The sequence below is a fragment of the Varanus komodoensis genome, unplaced genomic scaffold, assembly GCF_004798865.1.
Source record: "Varanus komodoensis strain SLA01 unplaced genomic scaffold, ASM479886v1 scaffold61, whole genome shotgun sequence".
Taxonomy (NCBI): domain Eukaryota; kingdom Metazoa; phylum Chordata; class Lepidosauria; order Squamata; family Varanidae; genus Varanus; species Varanus komodoensis.
Window position 1 is genome coordinate 389,106 of NW_025336236.1, and position 25,878 is coordinate 414,983.

Genomic DNA, 25,878 nt, shown 5'->3' on the forward strand with positions numbered 1-25,878 from the left:
CAGAAGGAATATAATGTTGAAGAATGGTGTACATTGGTTCATGCTCATTGCAATACAGCCAACTATTTCTACATGTCAAAGAGAAGTCATCTTTTAAGGGGCATCTCTTAAGCTAAAATGATGATAATAAAGCTACCCATCTGCTCAGGTTTTTGAGATGGTTGCCAATATATGGGGTTAGTGCATCATGGGTTTATCTTCCTGTTAGCCTTATGATAGCCTTCCAAACCTGTTGCCATCCAGTTGTGTTGGACTACAGTTCCCATCATCCCCAGCCAGCATAGGGTGGAGTTAGGATTAACAAGGCAACAGTTCAGGGAGACTGTTCTAAGGGATGTTCTGACACCTCTGGGATTTATGCTTTATATGTTTCAGAGGTACCATAGAGCCAAGACATCAGATTTATAGTTGTATTTCTAGATTTTTTAAAATCTTAATGGCGATGCTTGGTGGCTTTACAGCTAAAGCTTTAGCTTCCAGTCTTTAGTGGTGTGATATTTTTAATCCTGTTGGAAGTCCTGAATGAAATAAAGAAGATTGACTATCGTAATCCATGAAAGGCAAAAACCCATCTTGTCTTACTATCACCCACACATTTTTCTCAGAGAATGCTCTAAAAAGATTGAATCATTGCACTTTTCTGATATGAAAAAGGAGTGAATATTGATCAGAATGCATGAGGAAACCTTCCCCAAGGCAGTGATCTAGCCTAAGAAAGGAAGGGAAAATACTCTTATTTTGAACAATTTCATAGCCAACTGCTAATGTAAATACTCCTTTTTCTGAAGGGAATATTGGGAAATGGCACACAAAACAGTATCATTTTAGTGATTAGAATTAAATTTCAAAATGGAATAATTGAAAGCAACAAAACCAAGCATGCTTGTCTGAAATTTAAATTATAAAAAGTAGCTCATCTACTTCAACAAGTGATCTGGTTTTACAACTTCCCAGCTGTGTTTCTACATGTATATTCTCTTTGCTACTAATAACTAAGAAGGCAGGCAATGGAGGAGCAGTTTTAGGGCTGGAGGAATTCCCCCCCCCCACTGCTAAGTTACCTATCCCTGATGGTAGTGCTCTTGAAATATTCCTTCACTGTTCTTATAAGACAAACATGCAACCTTTTAGAAAGTATAAAGTGTTTCTTTCATCCTTCAAGTCTTCTGCTCTTTCCTGCTTCTGGCCCAAACAGTCAGTCAGCATTTCATTGCCACCAAAAATGTTCTGTCCTTATTGGGCTGTTGGGGAGGGGGGGGGTGTTCACCCACTGAGTTCTCCGCATGCCCCAACCCTTCTGTAAACCTTGGATTCCCCCATGCTTCTGGACACCTGCCTTGCATGTATATGGCTTGGCTATATAAGCAATAGTACTCACCGCCTGAACATCAGAAACAGAAAGTTTGCTTTTCAGTTATTTGTATGCTACTCTTTAAAAAATACTAAACAGCTTACAAGAAAGATTAAATTGTGCAAACAGAAATGCTAAAAATAACAGATAAATGTACAACAGCATTAGAACAAGCAGGGAGAATATCTTATTAAAACTGCAATAAACCCATTTTAAATGAATTTATTGGAAATATCATTAAAGTGATGCTGCCGTTTGGGACTCAGCATTCAAATCCTAAGTGTTCAGCACCTGCTTTTGAGGAAAACAGGCTAAGGCACTGCTGGTATATATTGTATCCTGGCAGAGCCTCATTCCTCCCTTCCCTGACCCCTAAACACCCCCCCTCCCCCGTGACTGCAAGGTAGGTCTTTCATCCTTGGCAGTGCAACTTGTACAGAAAGAACTGCACAGGCTGCAAAGGTATAGGAGGAGAGCGTCCAGCATGTGTTTCAGAGGTCAGAACTGAGTTTTCTATGGCCAGCTAGCCAGTGTAGACCAGCCATAGTCACTGTTAGTCAAGTGACTATACAGTTTTTTCTACACCAGAAACAGTCAGTAGATTTAACAGTGTGTCTTTGGATTTAAATGGTGTTCAAGTTAGCCTTTGAATGAACCCTTTTGCAGATTCCTATTGTATTCATACTATTAGATGGAAGTCTCTTTGAAGTGATACTCTGGATAACAGATATAAAGATTTGGCTTAAGGTTTACATCTTTAAGATGGCTGTTGCTTTGCTATAAAACTGCCTGATTATAGTGATATAATAATGTTTGCATGAAGTCTGTAGCCCCCAAACTTGCTGTATTAAGGTGTCACCTAATAAAGCACAGACTCTGGAACATTACTTTTCTAGGCCTTCCTTCACATGCACACACAACTTATCTTGTTTATTGAGTACTTTCTGAGATGGTTAATTTCAATACTTGCCTATTTTAGAAATTTTCTTTCTGTAGTGTTACTTTATGTTTCCTGTTAGTATAAATGTTGATGTATAATAGTTGACTGTTAGCTGACAATAAAATTGACTGTGGCTACTATCTTTGGAACCTGCACATAGTAAAATAGTTGAGGACTTTTACTTAGGCTGTATTCCATGTGCTACCTATCCAGATATTCTGGTTAAGATACATTGGTGTTTACTTGTCTGTGAGTTCTGTTGTCATAATCACCAGAAAGTAGAATCTATAAAGCATGTTTTTCTGTTCTTTAATGTGTATGCCTGAGATTGTCAGCAAATGATTGCCCTTTTACTGGCCAATCGTGAGGAAGGTCAGCTCAATTTTATGTTAAACATCTGCTGACAGTCAAAATCCCATGTTAATGCTAACTGTTAACATTAAAAGTTAATGTCAAAAATAGCATTAAGCATGCATAAATCCCTTCAAAGATAAAAGAAAATTCTACAAACCAAGTGGTTCCTAAGTTTAAAAGGGAAAAGATACTATGGGTGGCATTAGAGAAGGCCAAATTTTTTATCAGTGGCAGTAAGAAGGACAGATTAACTGTCTTGACTTTGGTAGGATGTTTGGGGCAGATTAGCCCAGGTCATTTGCTGTTTTCATATATCTACATTTGAGCTTATGAGACTTGGTTTTATTCAGTTTTATTCCTGCTGTATTTACAACAATAAATAGAGTAGCTGGCGCTGTTGCCATTTAGCATTTCAGTTTTAAAAATATATATATTTTAAAGCATGCAAACACACTCCATTAACTGGATGCTCCCATAGTAGGAGGAGGAAGGAGCTGGTTATTTTCAGCTTCCCCTGAAAATAATCAGAAGGAGGGCTTCCCCTGCAGCCCCAGTCACCACCTTGCATACTTTTCTGAGGGCATCTTCAACCCTTTGGAGCAGAATTTTGAGGCTGCAGGGCCAGCGAGAATTGATGAAAATCATGTTACCCTTCACCCCTGGAAGCATCTACTTGACAGAATTCTAATTTGGAAAAGTCTCAATTCATCCCTATGTACATAATACAGTCTAAATTGGAACACTGTGTAAAGCCTTAACTGAGTTAGGGGTAAAAACCTGTAACAACCAAAGGTTTAAATGAATATTACCGAAAACTGATAAGACAATATTCTTTACTGACAGTAACAGTGGAGATAGCTTTAAGCATCAGTGATAAATTATGCTTAGAAAATCAGTTAACACCATTGTTTGGTATAGAAGCTTCACCAAAAGTTATTTGACTTAGATTTACACTAATATAATGTTAAGGTTCTAGCATGTTCTATTTAGCTAGCCTTGAATAAGTTAAATAAAATATGAGGATAATAAACATAGATCCTCCTCTATAAATATGTTTCTGAAAATCCTAAAACACAGAAATATAAGGCCACATTTTTACAATAAATTAAAATCTTATTCTTTACCTTTTAAATCCTTTAACTGTCCCATTAGGATTGATAAGGTTATTCTAAATGACTATCATATTCTATCATATGTGACTTGCTGACTGCTGCCACATTTCTTAATTGCAAAGAATTGGAACAGTATAAAAAGAACTCTGAAAGTAAAGGTTGTCAAGGGTTGGCATATAGAAGGAAGTTAAAATTATTGTATTAGCAAGAGGGAAAGAGGAAGACAAAGAATGAAAGAGAGCTTCAATTATTGAACGGTATACCTATTAACAACATGTGGCACCTATGATTGATACCTAGAAAAATATAGGTTAGCTATAAATGTTTAGAATGCTTTCAGTTCTTTAATGTTCTGTGATGTTAGATTAACTCTTTTTACCCTCCCAGTTTTGAATTATTCAGGAAACAATGCTTTATGCTGCTTCCTTTTTCTTAAATATGAAGCAGATGTTTAAAAAGAGAAAGGAAATAGATTTGGCTAGTGGGTAGTATAGAAATGCAATATATTTAATTGAAAATGGGAGAATAGAAGTAAAGACAGTGAATTGCATTTACTACTTTTTCAGTTATGTGGAGAAGCTAGAATGGTTTTCTCTCACTTGAGAGTGAGATCTAGAGGCTTCTAGCTGAAGGATACCCAAGCCACTGCTAGGATTCTTATGGGTTATACACTAGGTTTTTCACTTTGCAAAACTTATTTACTTAAAACAGTGTTACTTAAAACAATATTTTCAGTGTTAATTGCAATAAATTAGTGTGTAAATCTTTGTTATGAGCAGTACAGAACTGCTTTGGATAAATGTGGACCCTTTCAAATGCGACATGCTCCTCCATTGCCTGTCCCTCATATTATGACTGCAGCCTTTCAGTCTGCCTTGATTTATGAACCGTAGTCTCAGACAAGAATTCAGCTGTGGCCTAATATTCTTTTAGCAAATTCTGGTTTAAAAGGTCAAGATAACAGTGCCAAAACTAGTACACAAACTGAACAGGGAGTGTGCAACCCCAGTGCTTATTGCAGACTTCTTGAAGCATAGCTTAGAAATGGGAACCGGCCCATTTTCTCAATATTTTGGTAGGGAGAGGGAAGTTACTTCTTAGTGCAGTCATGACTTCTTGGAAAAGTCTGATGCAGGGAATATTTAAAAGCATTTATGTACATTCACCCTAAATAATAACTAAATTCATGCTTCAAAATTTGATATAACTAGCTCAGATATATTACTTTTGCTTAACTATTGCATCTTCCTGTAGAAAATGGTATCTGTAATATGGTTTCACATTATTTGCACCTTTCCTTTATTTTCCTTAATTTTGTGTTTGTGTGTTTGTGTGTTTGTTTTTTGTTTTTTCCTGTCTTTTAGGTACTACATGAAGAAACAACAATCCCAGGAACAGATTTGAAATTGTCGTATTTAAGCTCCAGAGCTGCAGGATACAAATCTGTTCTTAAAATCACCATGACACAGTCAGTGATACCATTTAACTTAATGAAAGTTCATCTCATGGTTGCAGTAGTGGGAAGACTTTTTCAAAAATGGTTCCCTGCATCTCCAAACTTGGCTTATACATTCATATGGGACAAAACTGATGCATATAATCAAAAGGTCTATGGTCTATCTGAAGCTGTTGGTAGGTTTTATATGTTGGTGGTTTTCATTTGGTTGAATTGCCTAGAAAATAACAGTAGTAATGATCATTAAATTTTGCAGAAATGTTAATGCGTACACCCTTTGACTGTTTCCATATTTTGTTGTATTACAACCTGGAAATGAAATGAATTTTATTGGCATTGTTACCCCTTGATGTACACAAGACGCTCAGCATTATGAAGGTGAAAAATATTTTTATTGTAGCACAAAAATTAAGTAAACAAAAATGTTGGCACTTGTTGGTTGCATAAGTATTCTGCCAGTACTTGGTAGAAGCAGATTTGGCAGCAGTTTCAGCTGCAAACCTTCTTGCTAAGTCTCTATCAGCGTTGCAAGGCACTATATTTATACTACTTATTTGGAACAATATTTATAGTGATGTATGTTAGTGTGTTTGATAAAATAGATGTAAACTTGATGTTACAGGCAATACATTTTGGAAAGAAAAATTCACAAAGGAATTATATTTAATTTGCAGGTATTGCATTTGAGTAAACTAGTAACTGGAAGTAACAGTTTGAAGGATTGTGTAGATCATGTCAGAAATGCAATTATATGCAAAAGACCTGCTTGTACCTTCATTCTTGTAGGAGTTTCTGCCTATGGTGCTTTCAAAAAATAAAATGAAGTTAATTGCCTTAAATTGCTATTAAAGATCTGATGTTTTTGATGGAAGCATCATTGTATCATGCATATATAGCGCTCCAAGCTCTAATCAGGCACTACAATTAATTTACTGAAACTTCAGTTGAAGATTAGAATTTGTTATCTAATTAATTGGCAGAGCCAAGCATGCAACTTACGAGTCTTGAAGTATCTCTCACCGTGCAGGATATACAGGTGCAGCAGCTCCAATTCTGCAAAGGATTTGATGAAGCTTAGATAGGTTTTCTCTCTTATTTTGTGTCCAAAGTAAACATAAGGTAAAATTATATCCTCAAAAAAAAAAAAAAAAAAAAAGGCATGCAGGTGATTTTAGTGGCGTTCAGATGAAATGCACATCCATACGGGTTTCACCCAATTGTTTCCATTCATAAACAGAAGTAGAGTTCTGCTTACAAAAATACTGGAAAAAAGGTATATTTTTAAAAATATATGCCTTCCACTATACTGATGAATATTCAATTATTTTTGAAACAGTTTCTACAGTGTCTGCTATGTTAAAATCATGTGGCATATTGCAAACAATTTGTAATAACACTTCTTCGTCGTGGCCTCTGTGTATCACACATATGGGGTGCTGCGCCTGCGCGGTGCCTTTGGCCGGAAGATTGCAAGCTAATGGTTTTTGGCGGGAAAAGCTCCCCTCCCCCTCCCCCATAGCCTATAAAGAGCGGAGCGTCCGCCATTTTGTTCAGTCTTTGCGACCGCCGTTCATTGTGCCTCGTGCCGCTTTCGCTCTTGCTCTGACCATTACTCGTTTAGCTTGTTTTTCCTCTCAATTGTTCTCCCAGTTGTTATAGCCCAGGTATTTCTCCTAGTTCCTGTTATTCCTCTGCTTCGTATAGTTCTTACAGTTTTCTCTATCGTTCTACCTTTCTTTCGATCTTCTATCTAAAAAAACAAACAAACAAAAATATATACTTACCCTCTGCACTATCTCTCTTTTTTTCCGTTTCTTGCAATGGCGGAGCAAGTGGCTTTCCGCAAATGTGCGGAGTGCGGGTCAAAAATGTCTCCAACTGACCCGCATGACCCATGCCTCCTCTGCTTGCAGGAGGGGCATAGGACCGATAAATGCTCTCACTGCCTGGCCTTCTCTAAGCAGGCCAGGAAGAATCGTGAGAATCACCTTCGGAGGCTCCCCGCTTGTTGCTGCTCCAAAGCCTGGCTCCACTTCAGTGGCCCCACCCTCTCGCCCTTCTGACGAAGGCGCGTCTACTACAGTGGTGGTTCCGCCCGCTTCTCCCAAGAAGAAGCACGAGAAGCGTAAGCACACCGAACCTGACAAATCGGCAGGCCATAAGAAGGCCAGGAAGGACAAGGCTCCTAAACCTTCCAAGAAACCGAAGGATCTGGAGCGTCCTCGACACTGGGACTTGGATTCGACGACCCCCTCGGTGCCGGCGGCACTTACCATACCGACTCCACCCGACCCGGTGCTTCAGGAGGCTATGAGGGTTACCCCTCAAGGGTCCCCTAGCCATGTGCCTGACCTATCTGCTGGGCCTGTTCCAACTCTGCAAAGAGGCTCAATTTCTAATGGGGAAATTCAGGACTCCCCCCCCCCAGGGCTAGGTCACCCATGCCTATGCCCACAGCCACAATGGAGGCGGAGCTGGAGGAGTCGCTCCATGGAGCAGCGCTCGGAAGGATGGCATCATCCATACTATCACACCTGGGGCGATCCGCTCTCCGTCGGGTACTATCCTGCTCCTAGGGGTCGGTCTTCACTACTGTCCCACGACTGACCACAGTCTTTGGACCCAAGGCATGCATCCCCAATACCTCCTCGGGATGGAAGTAGCCGCTCCTTCTCCCCGGCAGAGTCCTCCTCATTGCCTCTCCCGTATTACAGTGCTGACTCCGACGATTTGGAGGTCGATTCGACCTCCCCGACCAGCGTCCGGGACCAACTACGGACAAGTTTTACGACATCGTCTGCGGGGAACAGTCCACATTGGTCACCCTGCCGCTGATCACCACCTTACAGCAAGCGATGACGCAGCCCTGGGACCTGCCCTCTCACCCTCAACTCAAGTCTCGAAGGTACGAATCCATGCACCGGGTTCGGGAGGAGGATATCCCCTTCTTCCTCCACCACCCCAAGCCAAACTCGGTCGTGGTGGAGTCCTCCCAGGGCAGAGAGGCGAGAGGTCACACTGCACCAAGGGACAAGGAGGGCCGAAAGATCGACTCCCTGGCCAGGTGAGTCTACACTGCTTCAGGCCTGGAGCTGCGTATCTCAAATTACGAGGCGACATTGGTGAGGTATCAATATTTCATCATGCAACGCCTCCACACTGTTGCCTCGACCCTTCCGCACCAGCAGGGTGACCTGGCCAAGGTCCTCATCAAGGAGGCGATGCAGGTTGCTGTCCAACAGTTGTCCACAGCCAGGCACCATGTGGACATGGACTTGAGGGCCTTGGTCGGTGCCGTTTCACTCCAGAGACACGCCTGGCTAAGAAATTGTAACTTCCCGGAGGAGACTAAACGTCAGATAGAGGAAATGCCATTTGACGGGTCCGGGCTTTTCCACTCACGCACCAACCACAAATTGAAGAAGCTGCATGAATCCCGCATGACAGCACGCAGGATAGAGATACAGACCCAGACCAGGCATAAGTGGTCATGGACTCGTCCATCTTATAGGCAGTCCTACCAGCCTAGACAGCAGCCCCAGCACCGACAGCAGCAGCAACAGCAGCGCCGCCGTCCACAGCCCCAGCAACGCTATCAGCAGAGCCGCCGCCGCTTCGATGATAGGAGACAGGGTTGACGGGACTGGCGAACCTTTCCTCTGCTCTTTTCCATACCCACCCCCCTCTCATCTGGGGATCGGCTCCGAAGCCAACTCCCCATCTGGGAGTCCATCATTCAGCACGGCTATCGGATAGAACTCGACGTGGTTCCTCCTTCGAGTCCGATCCGGTTTATATCATACTGACCGGTACTACTCGATGAAATACAACAACTTCTTTGTAAAGGAGCGATTCGTCAAGTAACCCCACCTGACAGACTCCACGGATTCTATTCCAGATATTTTATGGTCCCGAAACGGGACGGTGGTCTTCGTCCGATTTTGGATTTATGTAATCTGAATTGATTTATCGTGTCGAAAAAGTTTTGAATGACCACATTGCAAAATATCTTGCCGCTGCTAAGGAAAGAGGACTGGTTCTCCTCATTGGACTTGAAGGACGCCTATTTCCACATTTCGATTCACCTGAGTTATAGGCATTTCCTTCGCTTTGCTGTTGTACCCCATTTCTACGAATTTACAGTTACCTTTTGGACTGGCCACTGCAGACGCTTACCTTCATTGGAGCCCGCCTGGATTCGACGTTGGAGAAAGCCTTCCTTCCTTGGGACAGACAACAGATTCTTGCTCACCACATCCATCGAATACAACGAGACGGGACGGTCCCGGCAAAGTCCATCCAAAGGCTCCTGGGGCATATGGCTTCCTCGGTTGCGGTGGTGCCACACACCAGACTTCCACTCCGTCCATTACAACTCCTCTTCAACAAGATGTTCCACCCACAGAGAGACCCACTGTCGAAATTGATTCAAATCCCATCCTCGGTGCTCCATTCTCTGTTCTGGTAGTCGGTACCAGCCAGTTTGATCTTTTACGCCTTCCCTCCGATCCCTCTCATGATGAGAGTCATAGCGAAGATAATGTACGATCGAGCCTCGGGGATACTAATTGCCCCTTGGTGGCCACGCCAAGCTTGGTTTGTGACACTGTTCGACATCTCTCGCGGCGAATACCTCCATCTACCACTGCTTCCATACCTCATAACCCAACAGGGCAGTACGCTTCGCCATCCGGATTTACTGTCATTGAACTTAACAGTGTGGCAAATCCGATAGCTTCCATTGAGCCACCGGTATCGACGATGACTTCAAGTGATTTGAATCCTGCCGTCGAATCCAGTCAGTTTGGCGTTTCCTCTTCATTTCTTCCTTCCGTACCATCTGATTCAAGGATTGACCTGTCGAATCGACAGCCTTTCCTCCTGATATCCAGCACATCCTTGATTTGGCTTTAAAGCCATCCACACAGAGATCCTACACGGCTAAATGGAAACGATTTTCTACCTTTGCCGAGTCTCGTTCCTTCTCTCCATTTACTTCATCGATACATCAGATCCTTCAGTTCCTAGTAGAACTGCACCATTCTGGATTAAAACCGTCTTCAATTAAAGTGTATACGGCAGTGATAGCCTACCATCATGGCTTAGTTGACGGATCACCCATCTTCTCTCAACCTATTGTTAAGAGGTTTCTTAAGGGACTTCATAATCTTAATCCAGCAATCAGACCAGTAATGCCTAGCTGGAGTCTCTCTGTTGTTCTGCAAGCGCTTACGAGAGCTCCCTTTGAACCATTGGCAACAGTCGATCTACATCTGGTTTCCTGTTGCAGTCACTTCGGCCCAAAGGGCCAGTGAGCTCTACGCTCTCCGCATAGACCCTCCTTACCTGAATTTTCAGAGAAAAGATCGTATTGCGCCTCGACCCATCTTTTCTCCTAAGGTGGCTACACCTTTTCATATGGGACAGGATATTATCTTACCTGCCTTTTTTCCATCACCGTCGACTCCATTAGAAAGATCCTTGCACTCACTTGACGTTGGGCGCTGCTTAGCCTTTTACAGGTGGAGGACTGAATCTATTCGACGTTCAAATAGACTATTCATTAAATATTCCACCAGAGATCAAGGCGATCCAGTCTCTTCACAGAGACTTTCCAAGTGGATAGTCCATACTATCACCTTGTCCTATCAACTGGCTAAGATTGATTTACCTGCAGCCCCTCAAAGCCATTCGACTAGAGCTGTTGCAGTCTCATCTGCCTTTGCATCGGGGGTACCGATTGATGATGTATGCCGAGCTGCTACTTGGGTGAACCCTTGCACTTTCTCCAGACATTATCATCTAGACGTTCGGGCTTGGCAGGATTGCTCCTTTGGTAGAGCTGTTCTTTCATCTATTCTTCATTGAGGACACCTCCCCTCCTCCTTTTATGGTAAGCTTGTTAATCTACCCATATGTGTGATGCACAGAGACCACGACAAAGAAAAGCAGGTTGCTTACCTGTAACTGATGTTCATCGAGTGGCCATCTGTGCAGTCGCACAACCCACCCACCGACCCCGCTAGGTGTCGGTGAGTGGACATATTGTCGGTACCAAAAGTTTTCCCTTTTTTCATGGTACCAATCTTTTTTCCTATCTCATACTTGCAAGTTTTCCACATGGGGGCGTACGTTTGGTCGTCAAAGACTGAACAAAATGGCGGACGCTCCACTCTTTATAGTCTATGGGGGAGGGGGAGCGGAGCTTTTTCCTGCCAAAAACCATTAGCTTGCAATCTTCCGGCCAAAGGCACTGCACTGCACCCCATATGTGTGACTGCACAGATGGCCAGTCGAAGAACATCGGTTACAGGTAAGCAACCTGCTTTTTTGTGAACTAGAGTCCACTTCATCAGTTGTATCAGATACATCTATGTATATGAGGTAAATTACACTTTAGTCTAAAAGTATTATGCCATAGTAAATTGGATAGTTGTTAAGGATTTGTTTTTGTTTTAAAAATACGTTAACTATAAAGGATTAGGGAATAAATATCAAAATAGTAAGTATGCCCTATATAACAGCTCTAAGTTCTATATAAATAAGATTGGATATTAATGCAAATTGGTGCTGAATAGCAAAGATTAAGTTCAGAAGCTTGAAGAGTATTTTATTTTTATTTCTAGTATCTGTAGGTTATGAATATGAATCTTGTTTGGATCTAACACTATGGGAAAAACGGACAGCCATTTTGCAAGGCTATGAATTGGATGCTTCCAACATGGGAGGCTGGACGTTGGATAAGCATCATGTGTTAGATGTTCAAAATGGTAAGTTTAAAATCATTGTCCATTCAAATATTTATAAGTTTTATAGTACAATATCTGAAGTAAGTCCTATTCTGTGCAGTTGCACTGCTGTCAAGTGGGTATAGATAGTAACTAACTTTACCATTGATCTTAATAGCTTTCTTAAGTTATTTAGTTAATTCATAAATTAATGAATATTCACATTCCTGCTATTCTAGAGTTCCCTTTAACTTCATTCATGATGAACTTATGAACAAGAAGACTGTTTCAAAATCAGACATTTTTTACACTTTTCATATGGAAGAACATTATGTTTATATCTCCCTCCTAAACAGTCGTATTTCCATAGAACAATGCAAGGCAAAACTATCATGATTAATTCTCTCCATATTAGTGTTGTGATGAAGCTCCCCAGCATTTGTCCCTCTTCAGTTTGCAAACTAGCTCTCAGGCTCAGCCTTGTCTTAGGAAGTGAGCCAAATTGAAAAGAAGTCCATGAGCACTCATGGAACTCTGACTGCATGACTGGCAGCCTCTTCTGCATCACATGCAGGACAAACAAAACCTGCAGGTCACATGGGTGGAAAAGAGACACCACTTGCATAGTGGTTGAGAGGGATTCAGTTCCTGCCAAGCACCACACAAGAGCTCAGTATACCCACCAGAAAGTCTGACTCATAGCTTTCTGGTGAGAAAGCAGAAGAAAGCAGCTAAAAGAAAGCAGACTGGAGACTAGGGAGCCAAGCCCCAGGGCATATTCCTCACACAATACCACTTCTTATTGTATTTTCTCAATAGCTCCACCCCCACCCCATGCAAAGAAATGAGTATTCTCTAAAACTAATTCATTCTTCATCCCAATATTTGATGGGAGGATGTATTTTATAGAAATACATTCCATGAATTCTTGTAGAAAAAGGTTTATACCTCACAACACAATCATCATAATTGTTTATACCAAACTGATGCTCAGATAACTTGGGTTTAGTGGTGAGAGTGTTGGACTGGGATTCAGGAGCTGGGCTCTAATCAGCACTCAGCCATGAAGCTCAGTGGTGACTTTGGTCCAGTTGCAGACTCTCAGCCTAACCTACATTAAAAGGCTGTTGTGAGGATAAATGGAGAGGGGAGGAACCTTGACTCATGATAAGTGGTTCATATATTTTCACCTTTTTTAATTTCTTGTACTTGGTTATTCATTCATTCATGATGCAATCAATCTTTATATTGGTTTTTCCTTGGTCAAGTGCTGCTTCTATGCCTCACATTCTGTTTTACCTAAATGGCTGTTTTTGGTTATCTACATAAAGCATTGAGAAAGGGAGGCACAGGAAGCTGTGTAATAGGCATAATTCCTCAGTGCCAGCCTCCTCTCCTCTCCATCTTCCAACATGCCCTCTGCAAGCCCAGTTGCAACCTTGGGGTGGAACAGTTGGCATGGCTCTTTCCATAAGAGGACAGAGCAGAGGCTCAGCCTTCTGAGTTCCAGCTCATAATTCAAAGGCTATTGGAGCTGCAGCTTCTGAAACTATAGGACTGCATTCTAAGCTTCCCATGAGCAGTAGCCAGTTCTGTTCATTCACTTGCAGGCTCCACCACCATTTTTGTCCCTTAGACATCCTCTGCAACCTGTTTCATCCCAGAAATGAACATTTCTGCTTCTTTTCAGTTGCCAAATCACTGTTATTCAAGCTTGTACAACAGCTTCACCATTGGATCCCTTTGCTCTCTTTACATATCCTCATTCTTTTACTCCACTGCATCAGTCTTCCCCTTGTTTATCCCCTTGCTGTCTCTGTTTCTTCTTTCCAGATTCAGGATTTTTGCATCTAGCTTTTGTGAGCATTTTATCACCTTGCTGCTTATCAGTGCATAGCTCTCCCATGAAATGTCTCACTGCGATTGTTTCCTTTAAAACTAAAATAACACCTTCCCCCTCTGCCCAGTATTCTCTGCTTGACCAATTTTCTTCACCTGTCTTTCTCCACCAATTCCCCCTTTAATTGTGTCTTTCGATTGTGCCCCAATTCATCTGTACTCAGGCTTAAGTGCTTTGTGGAGAAAAATTACTATAAGCTTCTCTTCTGGCAGCAAAAGACTAAAATCAATGGATCACCTGATATCTTTAGCCTCTTGTGGTTCAGCAGGGAGGTAATAGTGCCCTTCACAATTCCTACTCATTCTCTTTCCCCACATCAGGTCTCATGAGAACAAACATTTCCTTCCCTACTCCATATTCTCTTAGCTTGGGACTTGGCATGATGGGAGTAATATGGCTTCCACTGAAAAGAGAAGTGTTGCATCTCAGCAGAGTACAGCAGGCAAAAAGAAAAAAAATGAATCCATTAATGTTGACACAGTACAAAATGTCTAGTGCTTTTTAGTTGCTAAAACTGAGGTTCACGGTGCATGTACTAGGACTTACATGTCTCTGAATTCTGTGGTACCAGTCAGAATTTATTCTGAATAAATGGTTTGGTTAAAACCTTGGGGAGCTTCTTAATTCATCAGAAGCTAAAATATATTGGGACAGTTATTAATATGACCAGCCACAATTGTAATGTAATATGTAATCTTTATACGTATTTTCTTCCATCTTCAGAAAGGCTACATGAATATAGTAATGCTCATACCAGGTAGAATGCTGCCAGCTTTAGAATGAAATATGGCTACTATTTAACTATAGGCAGTAATGACACATTGGAAAATATCTGAAATAAGAGTTTAGTAACGGTACAATCCTATGCTCTTAAGTAAATTCCTTTACTCGATTACGTGTACTGTCTCCAGAAAATGAATGAGCACTGGTGCTGACTAGACAATATATTATGGGTGTTAGGGCAGCTGAAAGACATTTCCTAAGATTTAAGATAGACAGGGGGTTATATTTAAAGTTTTAAGCCTTTCTTCAGAGATATCATCCTTCTACAATCAAACAGGTTCAAGGCATAACCCATTATAAAGAAGAAAGGAGGACAATTGATGCAGAAACAAATGAAATTCAAAGAACAACTAAAAACTGATCGAGGGTTTATTCAAACAATATTGTTTCTTGATTTTAGCCATTGTGAGATTTTGTCATGTGTATATAATACATGTCAATTGAGGCGAGGGTTAACAAGTGAAAAGTGTACCATTGACAGCTACCATTCCAACATTGCCTGGGAACTAGCATCAAACAAGTGAGGATTAAGCTTTATGGTATTTATGTGTGTATTCAGCCTGTCTTTTGGGGGGATGGGAGGTAGTTTCTGTTCATACGGTGAGTCAGCTATGTGCTTAAATTTATGCTCGGGAGACAGTTTGACAAGCAATGACTTTTCAAAGCGATGCCTGTCTAATTGAATAAATGAAGTGGCTAGTTGTAATGTCAGGGTGGATGAGCTTCGAAAATTTATTCACAAGGGAGCAAAGACAGTGACGGGTGTTTATACGGACACCCTGAATCACTGCAATAAATATTCTAATGTTCGTCTTTCCCCTCTGTAGTAATAGAAGAGAGATGTGAAGGGGCAATTTTTCAAAGTAATGACAGAATAAATCAGGTGCCATAGTGCTGAGTGCTGACTTGTATGGTATCTCTGATGAAAATTATAGAACTCAGCTATTTCAGTAAAATTATGGTTTCCTGATTGTCATAAATGATGTAATCATAGGAGGGGGATTTCAGCTTCCATTAATGCATTCTCATTCTAACTATTCATGGGAAAATGTATTCCGTGCACTGTTATGATGCAGCCTTATTTACGTGGCTTCTCTTTTCCATTTTCATAAGCCATTTTCATATTCCCATATTTCATTATGCAGACTTTCTCCATCAGTCTGATATTGCATGGCATTAGAAATGTAATTGGTAGAACCCAGAACACATGGTATCCTTATGGGAAATATTTACCCATTGAAATTTGACTTAAAAGTAGCCTTGGGGTAGAGAAAGCAGTTTTAAAACTTTGTAAATGTATTTTAAGAGTTGTTGTGGGAAGAAAGTATAATCATTAGCTCCAGCATTGTCTTTGAAATGCTGAACACTTAGTCAATAAAACAAATATTGCTCTACAGTACAAAGTGGCATGTGGTTTGCATGGATTATACCATACTGAGATTTACTGTGGAATGGGTGGAACAATAATAGCTGACAGTTCTTGCAGCAGACCTTGATTGAGTCATTGATCTGGATAATAATGAAGATACTGGTCATGGCTCAAAGAATATTGTTCTAGTTGTGAAAGCCTAGCATTGGGCACGTATATTGCTTCCCCATGTATCCTGTGAATGCTGTAAAAATGATGTTGGCAAAGTACTTTGTCCTTTCCCAATGACTGTTGATAACTTAAAGCTGAATGCAGTTTAAAGGGCAGGTGGCTTGCCAAAACATTTTTGTTATGTTTGACATATGACTGCAGAAATGAAGATACATTATAAAGCAAGACTCTGTGACCAAAACTAAATTATTCTTGTACATTTTATAAGACCATTTTGCAAAGTGAAATTGAGGTTGCCAAATAGTTCTTAACAGTTACTTGTTATAAAGTAATACCTATAATACCTTATAGCATGTGTGTTTGCAGTTTATGAACCTGACTAAACCAAACCAATCCAATACTTAACCCAGTCTAACACAAGGAAATATGCATGCAAAAAGGTGCTATGCATTCATTTCCCATGTGCTCAAATAATCTTAATAGTTCTTGTTATCCAGATAGATGGATGAGAACCATGGCATTAGTTTCAGTCCCCAGAGCATTGCTTACTTTTCAAGGTATTCATTAGGGATTGCATATGCTTAATTTTGGTTCCTGGAGTAGAGGTTTGAGCTCTGAGAAATGCATGCATTAGCACCCATGTGCACAAGCACTGACACCTGTTGGATTGGGCCCTTGTATCTGTCCCGAAGGCTACAGTTCTGTGCCCACTTTCCTAGTAGCAAGTTCTATTGACATAATTAGGAGTTCTTCTTCATGTCCCTTGTGCATCACACAAATGGGCTTTGTGCCTGCGTGGAGCCTGTTGTTGGGAGGAATCTATAGCTTAGCTTTTGTTAGGGCAGGAGCCCCTCCCCTCCCCTCCCCTCCCTGTTTCAGGTATACATTGGAGAGGCTCCCACAAATTTCCTCAGTTCCTTTTCAGCCACCATTGTGCCTAGATCAGGAAGCACTTTTCTCTCCAACTTGAGTATTTTTAGCATTTTTTATTACCTCTATCTATTGTCCCCTCCCTTTTTTTCTCCACTCAGCCACTTTTACCCATGGCTTTCACTGGAAAAGCTTCTTTTTCACTCTTTGCCCATCATTAAACAAAAACAAAAACTTTTCCACTTTTTTTCTCCTTGCATCTTCTATCAAACTCTCTTCACTTTACTCTCCACCTTCCCCATCTACCACAATAGCTTCAAAGGCTGCTTTTCAAAAGTACATCTACTGTGGGAGCAAACTCCTCCATGTGGATAGGCAGTTGTTTTGCCTTTTTTGCTTGGAAAAGGAGCATGTTGTCAATGCCTTCCCACACTACCAGGCATATACAAAACAGGCCTGAAAAAATAGGACAAATGAACTGATGGCTGAAATCTGGAGCAGGGCCCTATAGGCTGCCAACTCCACCAATTGGAGCCAACCAGCCATCCACCCTGACTGGCAACACCATCCAGACCCTTATCAGCCACAGCAAGAGCTCTAACTGACCCTGCCAAGTTGCTCATAGGAAGATTGCAAGACCAGGAAAGCACCAAACACACAAAAAAGATGGCTATCACCAAGGAAAAGCACAGGTGCCATGTGAGCTCCCCACAGTCCTCAGCATCAATATTAAGAGGACATCTGGGACTACTAACCACAAAATAGAGCCAGTGAATGCTAGGAAGTTGAACCAGCCATTATCTCTCCACCATGATGCTTCTCCCACCGAAGCCTCTATGAGGACTCAGTACCCACCAGATGATACCAACTGCAGTCTCAGACAGTGCCAACTCTGAGACTCCCAAGAACTCTCCATCATCTCTCCATCATCAGACCCCAAGGTTTATGTATTTGGCTCAGAATCAGCATCATTGTGGGCCCCATCTATTGGCTCACTCGACACTGCTGTCACCATGCAGGAGCTGGCGTCTCCATTGGAGGAGATGGGCAGATTCCCAGATTCCCATCCTCAGAATGGCAAATTCCCTTGGGCTTAAGAGATGTAACTGCAAGACTAAGTTACAGAACTGGTCTTCAATGCCATACACACAGAAGACTTAGCATTGGTGGCAATATTGCTGCTTCCCACACTGCTGCAGACAATCTGGCAGACATGGAAGGCCCCTTTAGCAGTGTGCTTCACTTCAAAGAGGCTGAAAAAAGAGGTCATTGTCAAGTCCGCATGTTGGATGGAAAGTTCTTCAGCAAAAACTCTTTTTTTTTTCCAACTTACATCCAGAAAACTATTAGCCAGCAAAGAAACGGTCCCTGAACGTGCCCAGGGAGGTACACTGAACCTAAACTAGGGACTATTTCCAAGAACCCTCCTTTTCAGTAACCCTGGACCCTGCCATCCAATAACCCTGGATGTGCCTCTGTGGAGATGGGCAAGCCTCCTAGATCTACGCAGGCTCTATAGTTGGCTCATCTTTCTCTTCTACTGCCATGTCATGGGTCAGGCTATGCTCTACAGGCTCCTCCCCTGTGTCCCTTCCTAGCACTTCCAAATGCTCTTGGTTCCCAGAATCTGCTTGAACACCTAGAGATGATGACCTTGAGATAAGTTCCTCCTCCACCATCTCACACCTCAAATGACTGGCCCCCTGAGCAGGGGCAGCACAACTTTCCTACCTTGGGCCTGAGACCTATAAGCTGGCTCAATAGAACTGAGGGAATGGGTAGGGGGCCCTCCCATGTACACCTAGAAGGGAAAGGGCTCCTGCTCAATCAAACACTTAGCTGTAGAATCCTCCTGGCAACAGACTCCATGCGGGCACAGATCCCAAATGTGTGAATACACAGTTGACTACACAAAGAATGACAGTTACAGGTAAGCAACCTGACTCTTTTTAAATAGACATCTATAGGATTAACCTTGAAAGCCAAATATAAAGTAGTTCAGTTTTCTTTTTACTTTTCAATATGTTTTGTCTAGTTGTGGTTGCCCTGATTATTTATTGAGCTTGACAGTTAATATGAATGGTTAAGGGCAAGTCGTATTTTCATGGATTTTCACAAGAAGCCACACTCATGAACTAAAACTGAAAGATTCATGCATGAGATGGCTGCATGTGCAGCAGTCCTATGTTGTCTGTTCCCTGGCAGCAGCACCCAGTCTTTATAGGCAAGCTACTTCTGAATATCAACCAAGCAACAAAAGCAGTAACTACTAGTGAGCACTTTGAGGATTCCAGCACTCGTGAAATATAACCGCAGTAAAATTGTATTGAACATAAATATATTCAAAGCCTTTCACTGCATAAACATTCTTGTCATGTGGAAAATTGTATTCGTGTTTTCTTCAGGTATCCTCTACAAAGGCAATGGGGAAAATCAGTTCATCTCTCAGCAGCCACCAGTTGTCAGTAGTATAATGGGCAATGGTCGGCGACGTAGCATTTCTTGCCCGAGTTGCAACGGTCAAGCAGATGGCAATAAGCTTTTGGCTCCAGTTGCCTTGGCTTGCGGAATTGATGGAAGCTTGTATGTAGGTGATTTCAACTATGTTCGGCGGATATTCCCATCTGGAAATGTAACAAGTGTTCTTGAGCTAAGGTATATCTTTTTCTAAACACTTGGATTCAGGATTAAGCCCTGTTAAATTAATAGTTTTATAATGCCATGGCTCCATTTGGACATTATTTAACTAGCAAGTGGAGAGTGGGGCTGCACACGGTAGTCCTGACTGCAATGTCTTGTATGCAATGACACCTCTCCTGATGTTCACACTTCAGTATAAATACCCAGGAGGTGACCGCAGGGTCAGGGCCATGGGGTGCAGCCACATTCCCTACTCACAGGAGGTGAGCTGGTTAATAATACCTGAAAAAGGCTTATGTCTCCTGTGCATCTGAACAGTCTAATAAAAATGCAAATGCATTAAATTTCTATTTAAAATGAAGTTGAAGAGAAATGGCATATTTTCTCAAGTGTTACTTATGCTGATAGCTGTCAAAGTATCTGAGCCATTCAGATGATCAAACTGATTGAGCAGAATCGTAATCAGCAACCTTACCTGCATCATTACCTATTTACTGTTCATCTTTTAACAATTCCTCCAACTTTTTTTCTCTAATACTGTCCTTTTGCTCTTCCTTTTATTGCCTTCCCATCAAGAAATAAAGATTTTAGACATAGGTAAGCATTTTAACCGTGTTCATATTTGGTCTAAGTGTTTTTCCCATTAAAAGAAAGGAAAAAAATCTACTGAATTGAAGGGCTGTAAACTGTTAAATTCATAAGAACTGAGACCTCTTTAAAAATAACTACCACTTTTGACATAAATCAGAATAGTTGCATTTTCAGTAGCAGCAAAATTGCTACTATTCAATATAAACTAAATTCTTTCCTTTTCCTAATTAAAATGGTTATCTTTTATTGTATGCTGCTCCAGGAAAAGGCAAAGTATAAATGTCTAAAATGAATGAATAGTTTCATGAATAGTGTTGCTTGTTTTCCTTCATTCTTATTTCCTTTGCACAGTCTATTTCATTGCCCTTATTTTCTTTTCAATAATGTCTGCTCCAGTCATCACTGCTGTCTTAGGCTCTCCTTATTCCCTTTTCGGTGTCTTGGATACCACAGGCAGAATTATCCTGTTAGCTCATATCACCTGAAATGCAGTGTGTTTGCAGTGTGAGGAGACCATGTCAGTCATTAAGTGTAATACAGGATCAAGTAATGTACATGCATGTGTGAAGCATGCCTATGTCTAAGTGCAAAATAAGAACATGGGAATCATTATAGCTCATTGGTAGAGCATATGTCTCTTCAGATGTGTCTGGGAAAGAATATGATACCCTGGAGTGATCCTGCCAGTCGGTGAAGACAGTTCTCAGCTAGATTGACCAGTGCTCCGGCTCTAAGACATGCTCCCAAAAAGGAAACAGTCGGTGCTTCTTGCAAAATTTTGGCTAGGCACATCCATCAAGAGGAGAGAAAACTGGGAGCACAGCACTTTCTTGACATTCTTGAGCACAGAGAAAAGGGGGGAAATCCCTGGGGAATGGAATAACTTGCAGGGTGCAAGCATTGCTCTGTTTCTGTGTGGCACTGCTGCCAAATATGGCATGGAAAAGGCAGGGTGACATTCAGAAGTCCTAGCTGTTTATATGTGTGTTCATTTCTTTTTTTATTGTCAGTCATCTCAACTGTGCACACCCTTGCCTGCCCCCCAAGTTCTCATTATACATCAATCTATGGAGACCTGCATTTCGTGTCTTTTTTCCTATGCCTGGTTTCTCTTCAGAACTATTCTGCTGCTGGTTATCCTGTTCCATGTGTGTTTTCTACCTTAATTGTAGAAGGGTTTTATGTTTAAGAATTAATGTTTCACATATGCTGTTTTGTGTAGTGTCAGCAAGGAACATTTTCCCCCTGACTGAATATAATTTTCACACTGTGATCATTTTTTCTCATATTATATGCTCCTGATGGTTCATTACTGTGCTTTGTTTTTTTTTTAAATCACTGTTATCTACCCATGACAACATAGTGATACTTGAAAATTCCCTAAAAAGTTTTTTTTAACTCACAATTAAAAAAAAAATAATGCTATAAAATGCAAAATGTATGTATTACTACATATATAGTGGAATGTAGAACTTCTGCCAAGTAAAACATGTTTTCTTTCTTTTACTAATATATTTTACACTGTCATAATCTTAGACATGACTTTTCTGTTATGATTTTAATAGGAAAAGCTATCGGCATTTCTTAATTCACTCTTCGGGGTGGTTTGGTTGTCTTTAGTGGAACAGTTCTTTTGGTTTTGAAAACCAAAGAGAGTCACATGTTCAGTGTTGCATGAGGTACATTTTCTGGGTAGACCAGCATGGTTCTGCAACAAAAAGAAGCTGCCTGTGGGAGTAAGACAAGACTCTGCTTATTTGGGTCTCAACTTCTTTGAGAGTGTGCATACTCGAGCAATTCCCCAAAGGACTAGCAAGAGTTGCAGAGGCCATTGCAGTGGCAGAAATGGAATATTTTTCTGACTGTGACAGATTTTCACTACACCAAGTATACCTTGTCATGCCTACATGATGGCAAAGATTTTGTTTGAGTAGAAAGAAGAAATGTCTTGCATTAGTTAAAAAAATTGCCTTTTTACAGGCAGCCAATATTTTTTTTGTCTCTCTCAAGAGCCCAGAGATTGTGTCAAGCCTTTGAAGTCTCATGAATGGAGGTTATTTTCAGTGATGTTGGATTCTCCTGAAGCATGCTAATGATTATTCTTCAGAGATTCATATGTCTTGCATGTGGCTAGCAAACAGCAGAGCTAGTGTCATTTTCAAAACTGTCTTACTATTGTAACAGTTTCTCTAAACTCATGTCAGAAATGTGCTTGTCAGAAGCCTCCACCAGATTTACACACACATGTTCATTTATAGCCCTAGTGGTAAAGACTAATTCGAACTATGGAACCATTACTCATCATAGCTGAAATTTTCAGATTCATGTAGAATCTTTTCAAAAAACAAAAAACACATCAACAACAATAACAAAAGTACTTCTTAGGTGTTATGAAATTAAACACACAGAACACTGTATTGCACATTATTTTAATGTGTAACAAATGTAAAATAATACTAACCTGTGCATTACGGTACATTTCATATAATTATATAAGGTTCTGTTTGGGAGTGCTCCTGGAGCACTAACTGCAGATGTTCAGGTGGCTGCAATGTGCAGGGGTGCATTTTTCCAGCTTGGGCCAACACTTCACCTGTAGCATTATCTATCTGGAGAGGATAGACCTTGCCTTCATTATCTGTGCACTAGGGATGTCTCGGCTACTATAGTGCATTCTACTTGGACTGCCTTTGAAAATGGCTCATAAATATCAACTGGTACAGAATGCAACCACCTCGGTGTTGGTGGGGTCAAAGGGGACAGATCATAAATTGCCTGTATTGCTGCAGCTCTGTGATTCCAGGCCCTATTTAAAGTGCTTCTTTGACCTTTAAGTCCTTAAACAGGTTGAGATCAAATTATTTGAAGGATTGCTTTCACCCATGTCAGCCTTCCTGCACTTTAAGGACAACCATTTCCCTTTGAAAACTGGGGTGGTAACTGAACTCAGGGAAAATGGAAAGGTTAGATTAGAATTAAGCAACACTGAAGAATCCAGGAGTCAATTCCCTCCACCCCTCCCAAGACCTGCCAGAGACTGCAACAGTGAAATCACCTTGGCAGAGAAAGTAGCCACAGTGCTGCCTTAAAACAAGATGCCTTACCCCAAGCATGCACCTTGGGGTAATGAAAAATCATATTCTCTAAAGCCTCAGAGAATGATTTTGCACTATTTGGCAGTGCAGTGATGGTGATTTGAGGGTATTGGGTCCCATAAAAAAGGACTAGGAGCATCCTGTGGCCTGTGTGTTGCCACTTCCTGTCTTCTACAGCTTTAAACCCCTTCATGGATCACTGCCTTGCTGTGGTGAAGGGGCTTGTGTAGATCAAAAAAGCTATGAGCTATGCTGTGCAGGGCCACCGAAGACAGAAACGTCATAGTAGAGAGCTCTGACAAAAGCTGATCCACTGGAGAAGGAAATGGTAACCCACTCCTTGCCATGAAAACCCCATCGACAGTACCAAAAGGCAAGAAGATAATGATGCCGGAAGATGAGCCCCTCAGGTCAGAAGGTGTCCAGTGTGCTACTGGGAAAGAGCAGAGGGCTAGTACTAGTAGTGCCACAAAGAATTAAGCGACTGGATCAAATCCAAAAGGACACTCAAATGCAGATGTATCTGGTAGTGAAAGGAAAGTCCGATGCTGTAAAGATCTATACTCCATAGGAACCTGGAATATAAGATCTATGAATCAAGATAAGCTGGATGTGGTCAAACGAGGTGACAAGACTGGACATCGACATCTTAGGAATCAGTGAACTAAAATGGACAGGAATGGGTGAATTTAATTCAGATGACCATCAGGTATACTACTGTGGGCAAGAATCCCTCAGAAGAAATGGAGTAGCCTTCTTAGTCAATAAAAGAGTAGGAAAAGCAGTACTGGGATACAATCTCCAAAGTGACAGAATGATCTCAGTTCGAATCCAAGGCAAACCATTCAACATCACAGTAGTCCACGTCTATGCCCCAACCACTGGTGCTGAAGAGGCTGAAGCTGACCAGTTCTATGAAGGCCTACAACACCTTCTAGAAATAACACCAAAAAATGATGTCCGTATCATCATGGGGGATTGGAATGCTAAAGTAGGAAACCAAAAGATAACCTGAGTAACAGGCAAGTTTGGCCTTGCAGTACAAAATGAAGCAGGGCAAAGGCTGGCAGAATTTTGTCAAGAGAACACAATGGTCATAGCAAACCCTTTTTTCCAACAACCCAAGAGATGACTCTACACATGGACATCACCAGACAGTCAACTCAGAAAAATATCCCAAAGAAAAAGAAATTCAAGAAAGCAAAATGGCTGTCTGGGGAAGCTTTACAAATAGCTGAGGAAAGAAGGGAAGCAAAAGGCAAGGGGGAAAGAAAGATATGCCCAATTGAATGCAGAATTCCAGAGAATAGCTAGAAGAGATAAGAATGCCTTCTTAAATGAACAGTGCAAAGAAATAGAAGAAAACAATAGAATAGGGGAGAGACTAAAGATCTCTTCAAGAAAATTGGAGATATGAAGGGAACATTTCATGCAGAGATGGGCATGATCAAGGACCAAAATGGCAGGGACCTAACAGAGGCAGAAGAGATTAAGAAGAGGTGGCAAGATTACACAGAAGCACTATACAAGAAAGAACTTAACGTCCCTGATAACCCTGATGGGGTGGTCGCCGACCTCAAGCCAGACATCATGGAATGTGAAGTCAAATGGGCCTTAGGAAGTCTTAGCAACAACAAAGCTAGTGGAGGAGACAGTATTCCCAACTGAGCTATTCATTTCCTAAAAGACAATACAGTTGCAGTGCTACACTCAATATGTCAGCAAATTTGGAAAACTCAACAGTGGCCACAGGATTGGAAAAGGTCAGTTTACATTCCAGTTCCAAAGAAGGGCAATGCCAAAAATGTTTGCACTATTGCACTCATTTCACATGCTAGCAAAGTTACGCTCAAAATCCTACAAGCTAGGCTTCAGCAGTATGTGGACCGAGAACTACCAGAAGTACAGGCAGGATTTCAAAGAGGCAGAGGAACTAGAGATCAAATTGCCAACATACGCTGGATCATGGAGAAAGCTAGGGAGTTCCAGAAAACATCTGCTTTGTTGACTATGCTAAAGCCTTTGATTGTGTGGATCACAACCAATTGTGGCAAGTTGTTAAAGAGATGGGAGTCCCAGACCATCTTATTTGTCTCTTGAGAAACCTCTATGCGGGTCAAGAAGCAACAGTGAGAACTGGACACAGAAGCACTGATTGGTTCAAAATTGGGAAATGAGTTCGGCAAGGCTGTATATTGTTACCCTGCCTATTTAACTTACATGCAGAGCACATCATGCAAAAGGCTGGGCTAGATGATGGACTAGAAATGGAGGTAGTGACAGATTTTATTTTCCTGAACTCCAGTATCACGGCAGACGGTGCATGCAGCCAAGAAATTAAAAGACGCTTGTTCCTGGGGAGGAAAGCTATGGCAAATCTAGACAGCATACTGAAAAACAGAGACAGCATACTAAAAAACATCACCCTGCCAACAAAAGTGCATATAGTCAAGGCTATGTTTTTCCTAGTTGCAATGTATGGCTGTGAAAGCTGGATCATTGTGTTTATTATTGTGAG

General features: G+C 41.4%; 1 protein-coding gene across 7 annotated transcripts in view; it reads left to right on the top strand.

Annotated features, from left to right (window-relative positions):
- Positions 1-25,878, top strand: part of TENM3 (teneurin transmembrane protein 3) — a 384,209-nt gene that overhangs the window by 311,265 nt on the left and 47,066 nt on the right. For 5 of the 7 annotated variants that reach the window (XM_044449875.1, XM_044449877.1, XM_044449879.1 and 2 more), the window contains 4 exons: positions 5,122-5,389; positions 11,840-11,983; positions 19,440-19,689; positions 20,251-20,271. In XM_044449875.1, the coding sequence (XP_044305810.1) occupies positions 5,122-5,389; positions 11,840-11,983; positions 19,440-19,689; positions 20,251-20,271 (683 nt within the window). The remainder of the gene's footprint in view (positions 1-5,121; positions 5,390-11,839; positions 11,984-19,439; positions 19,690-20,250; positions 20,272-25,878) is intronic. The other 2 variants (XM_044449876.1, XM_044449878.1) reach the window with 1 other exon arrangement.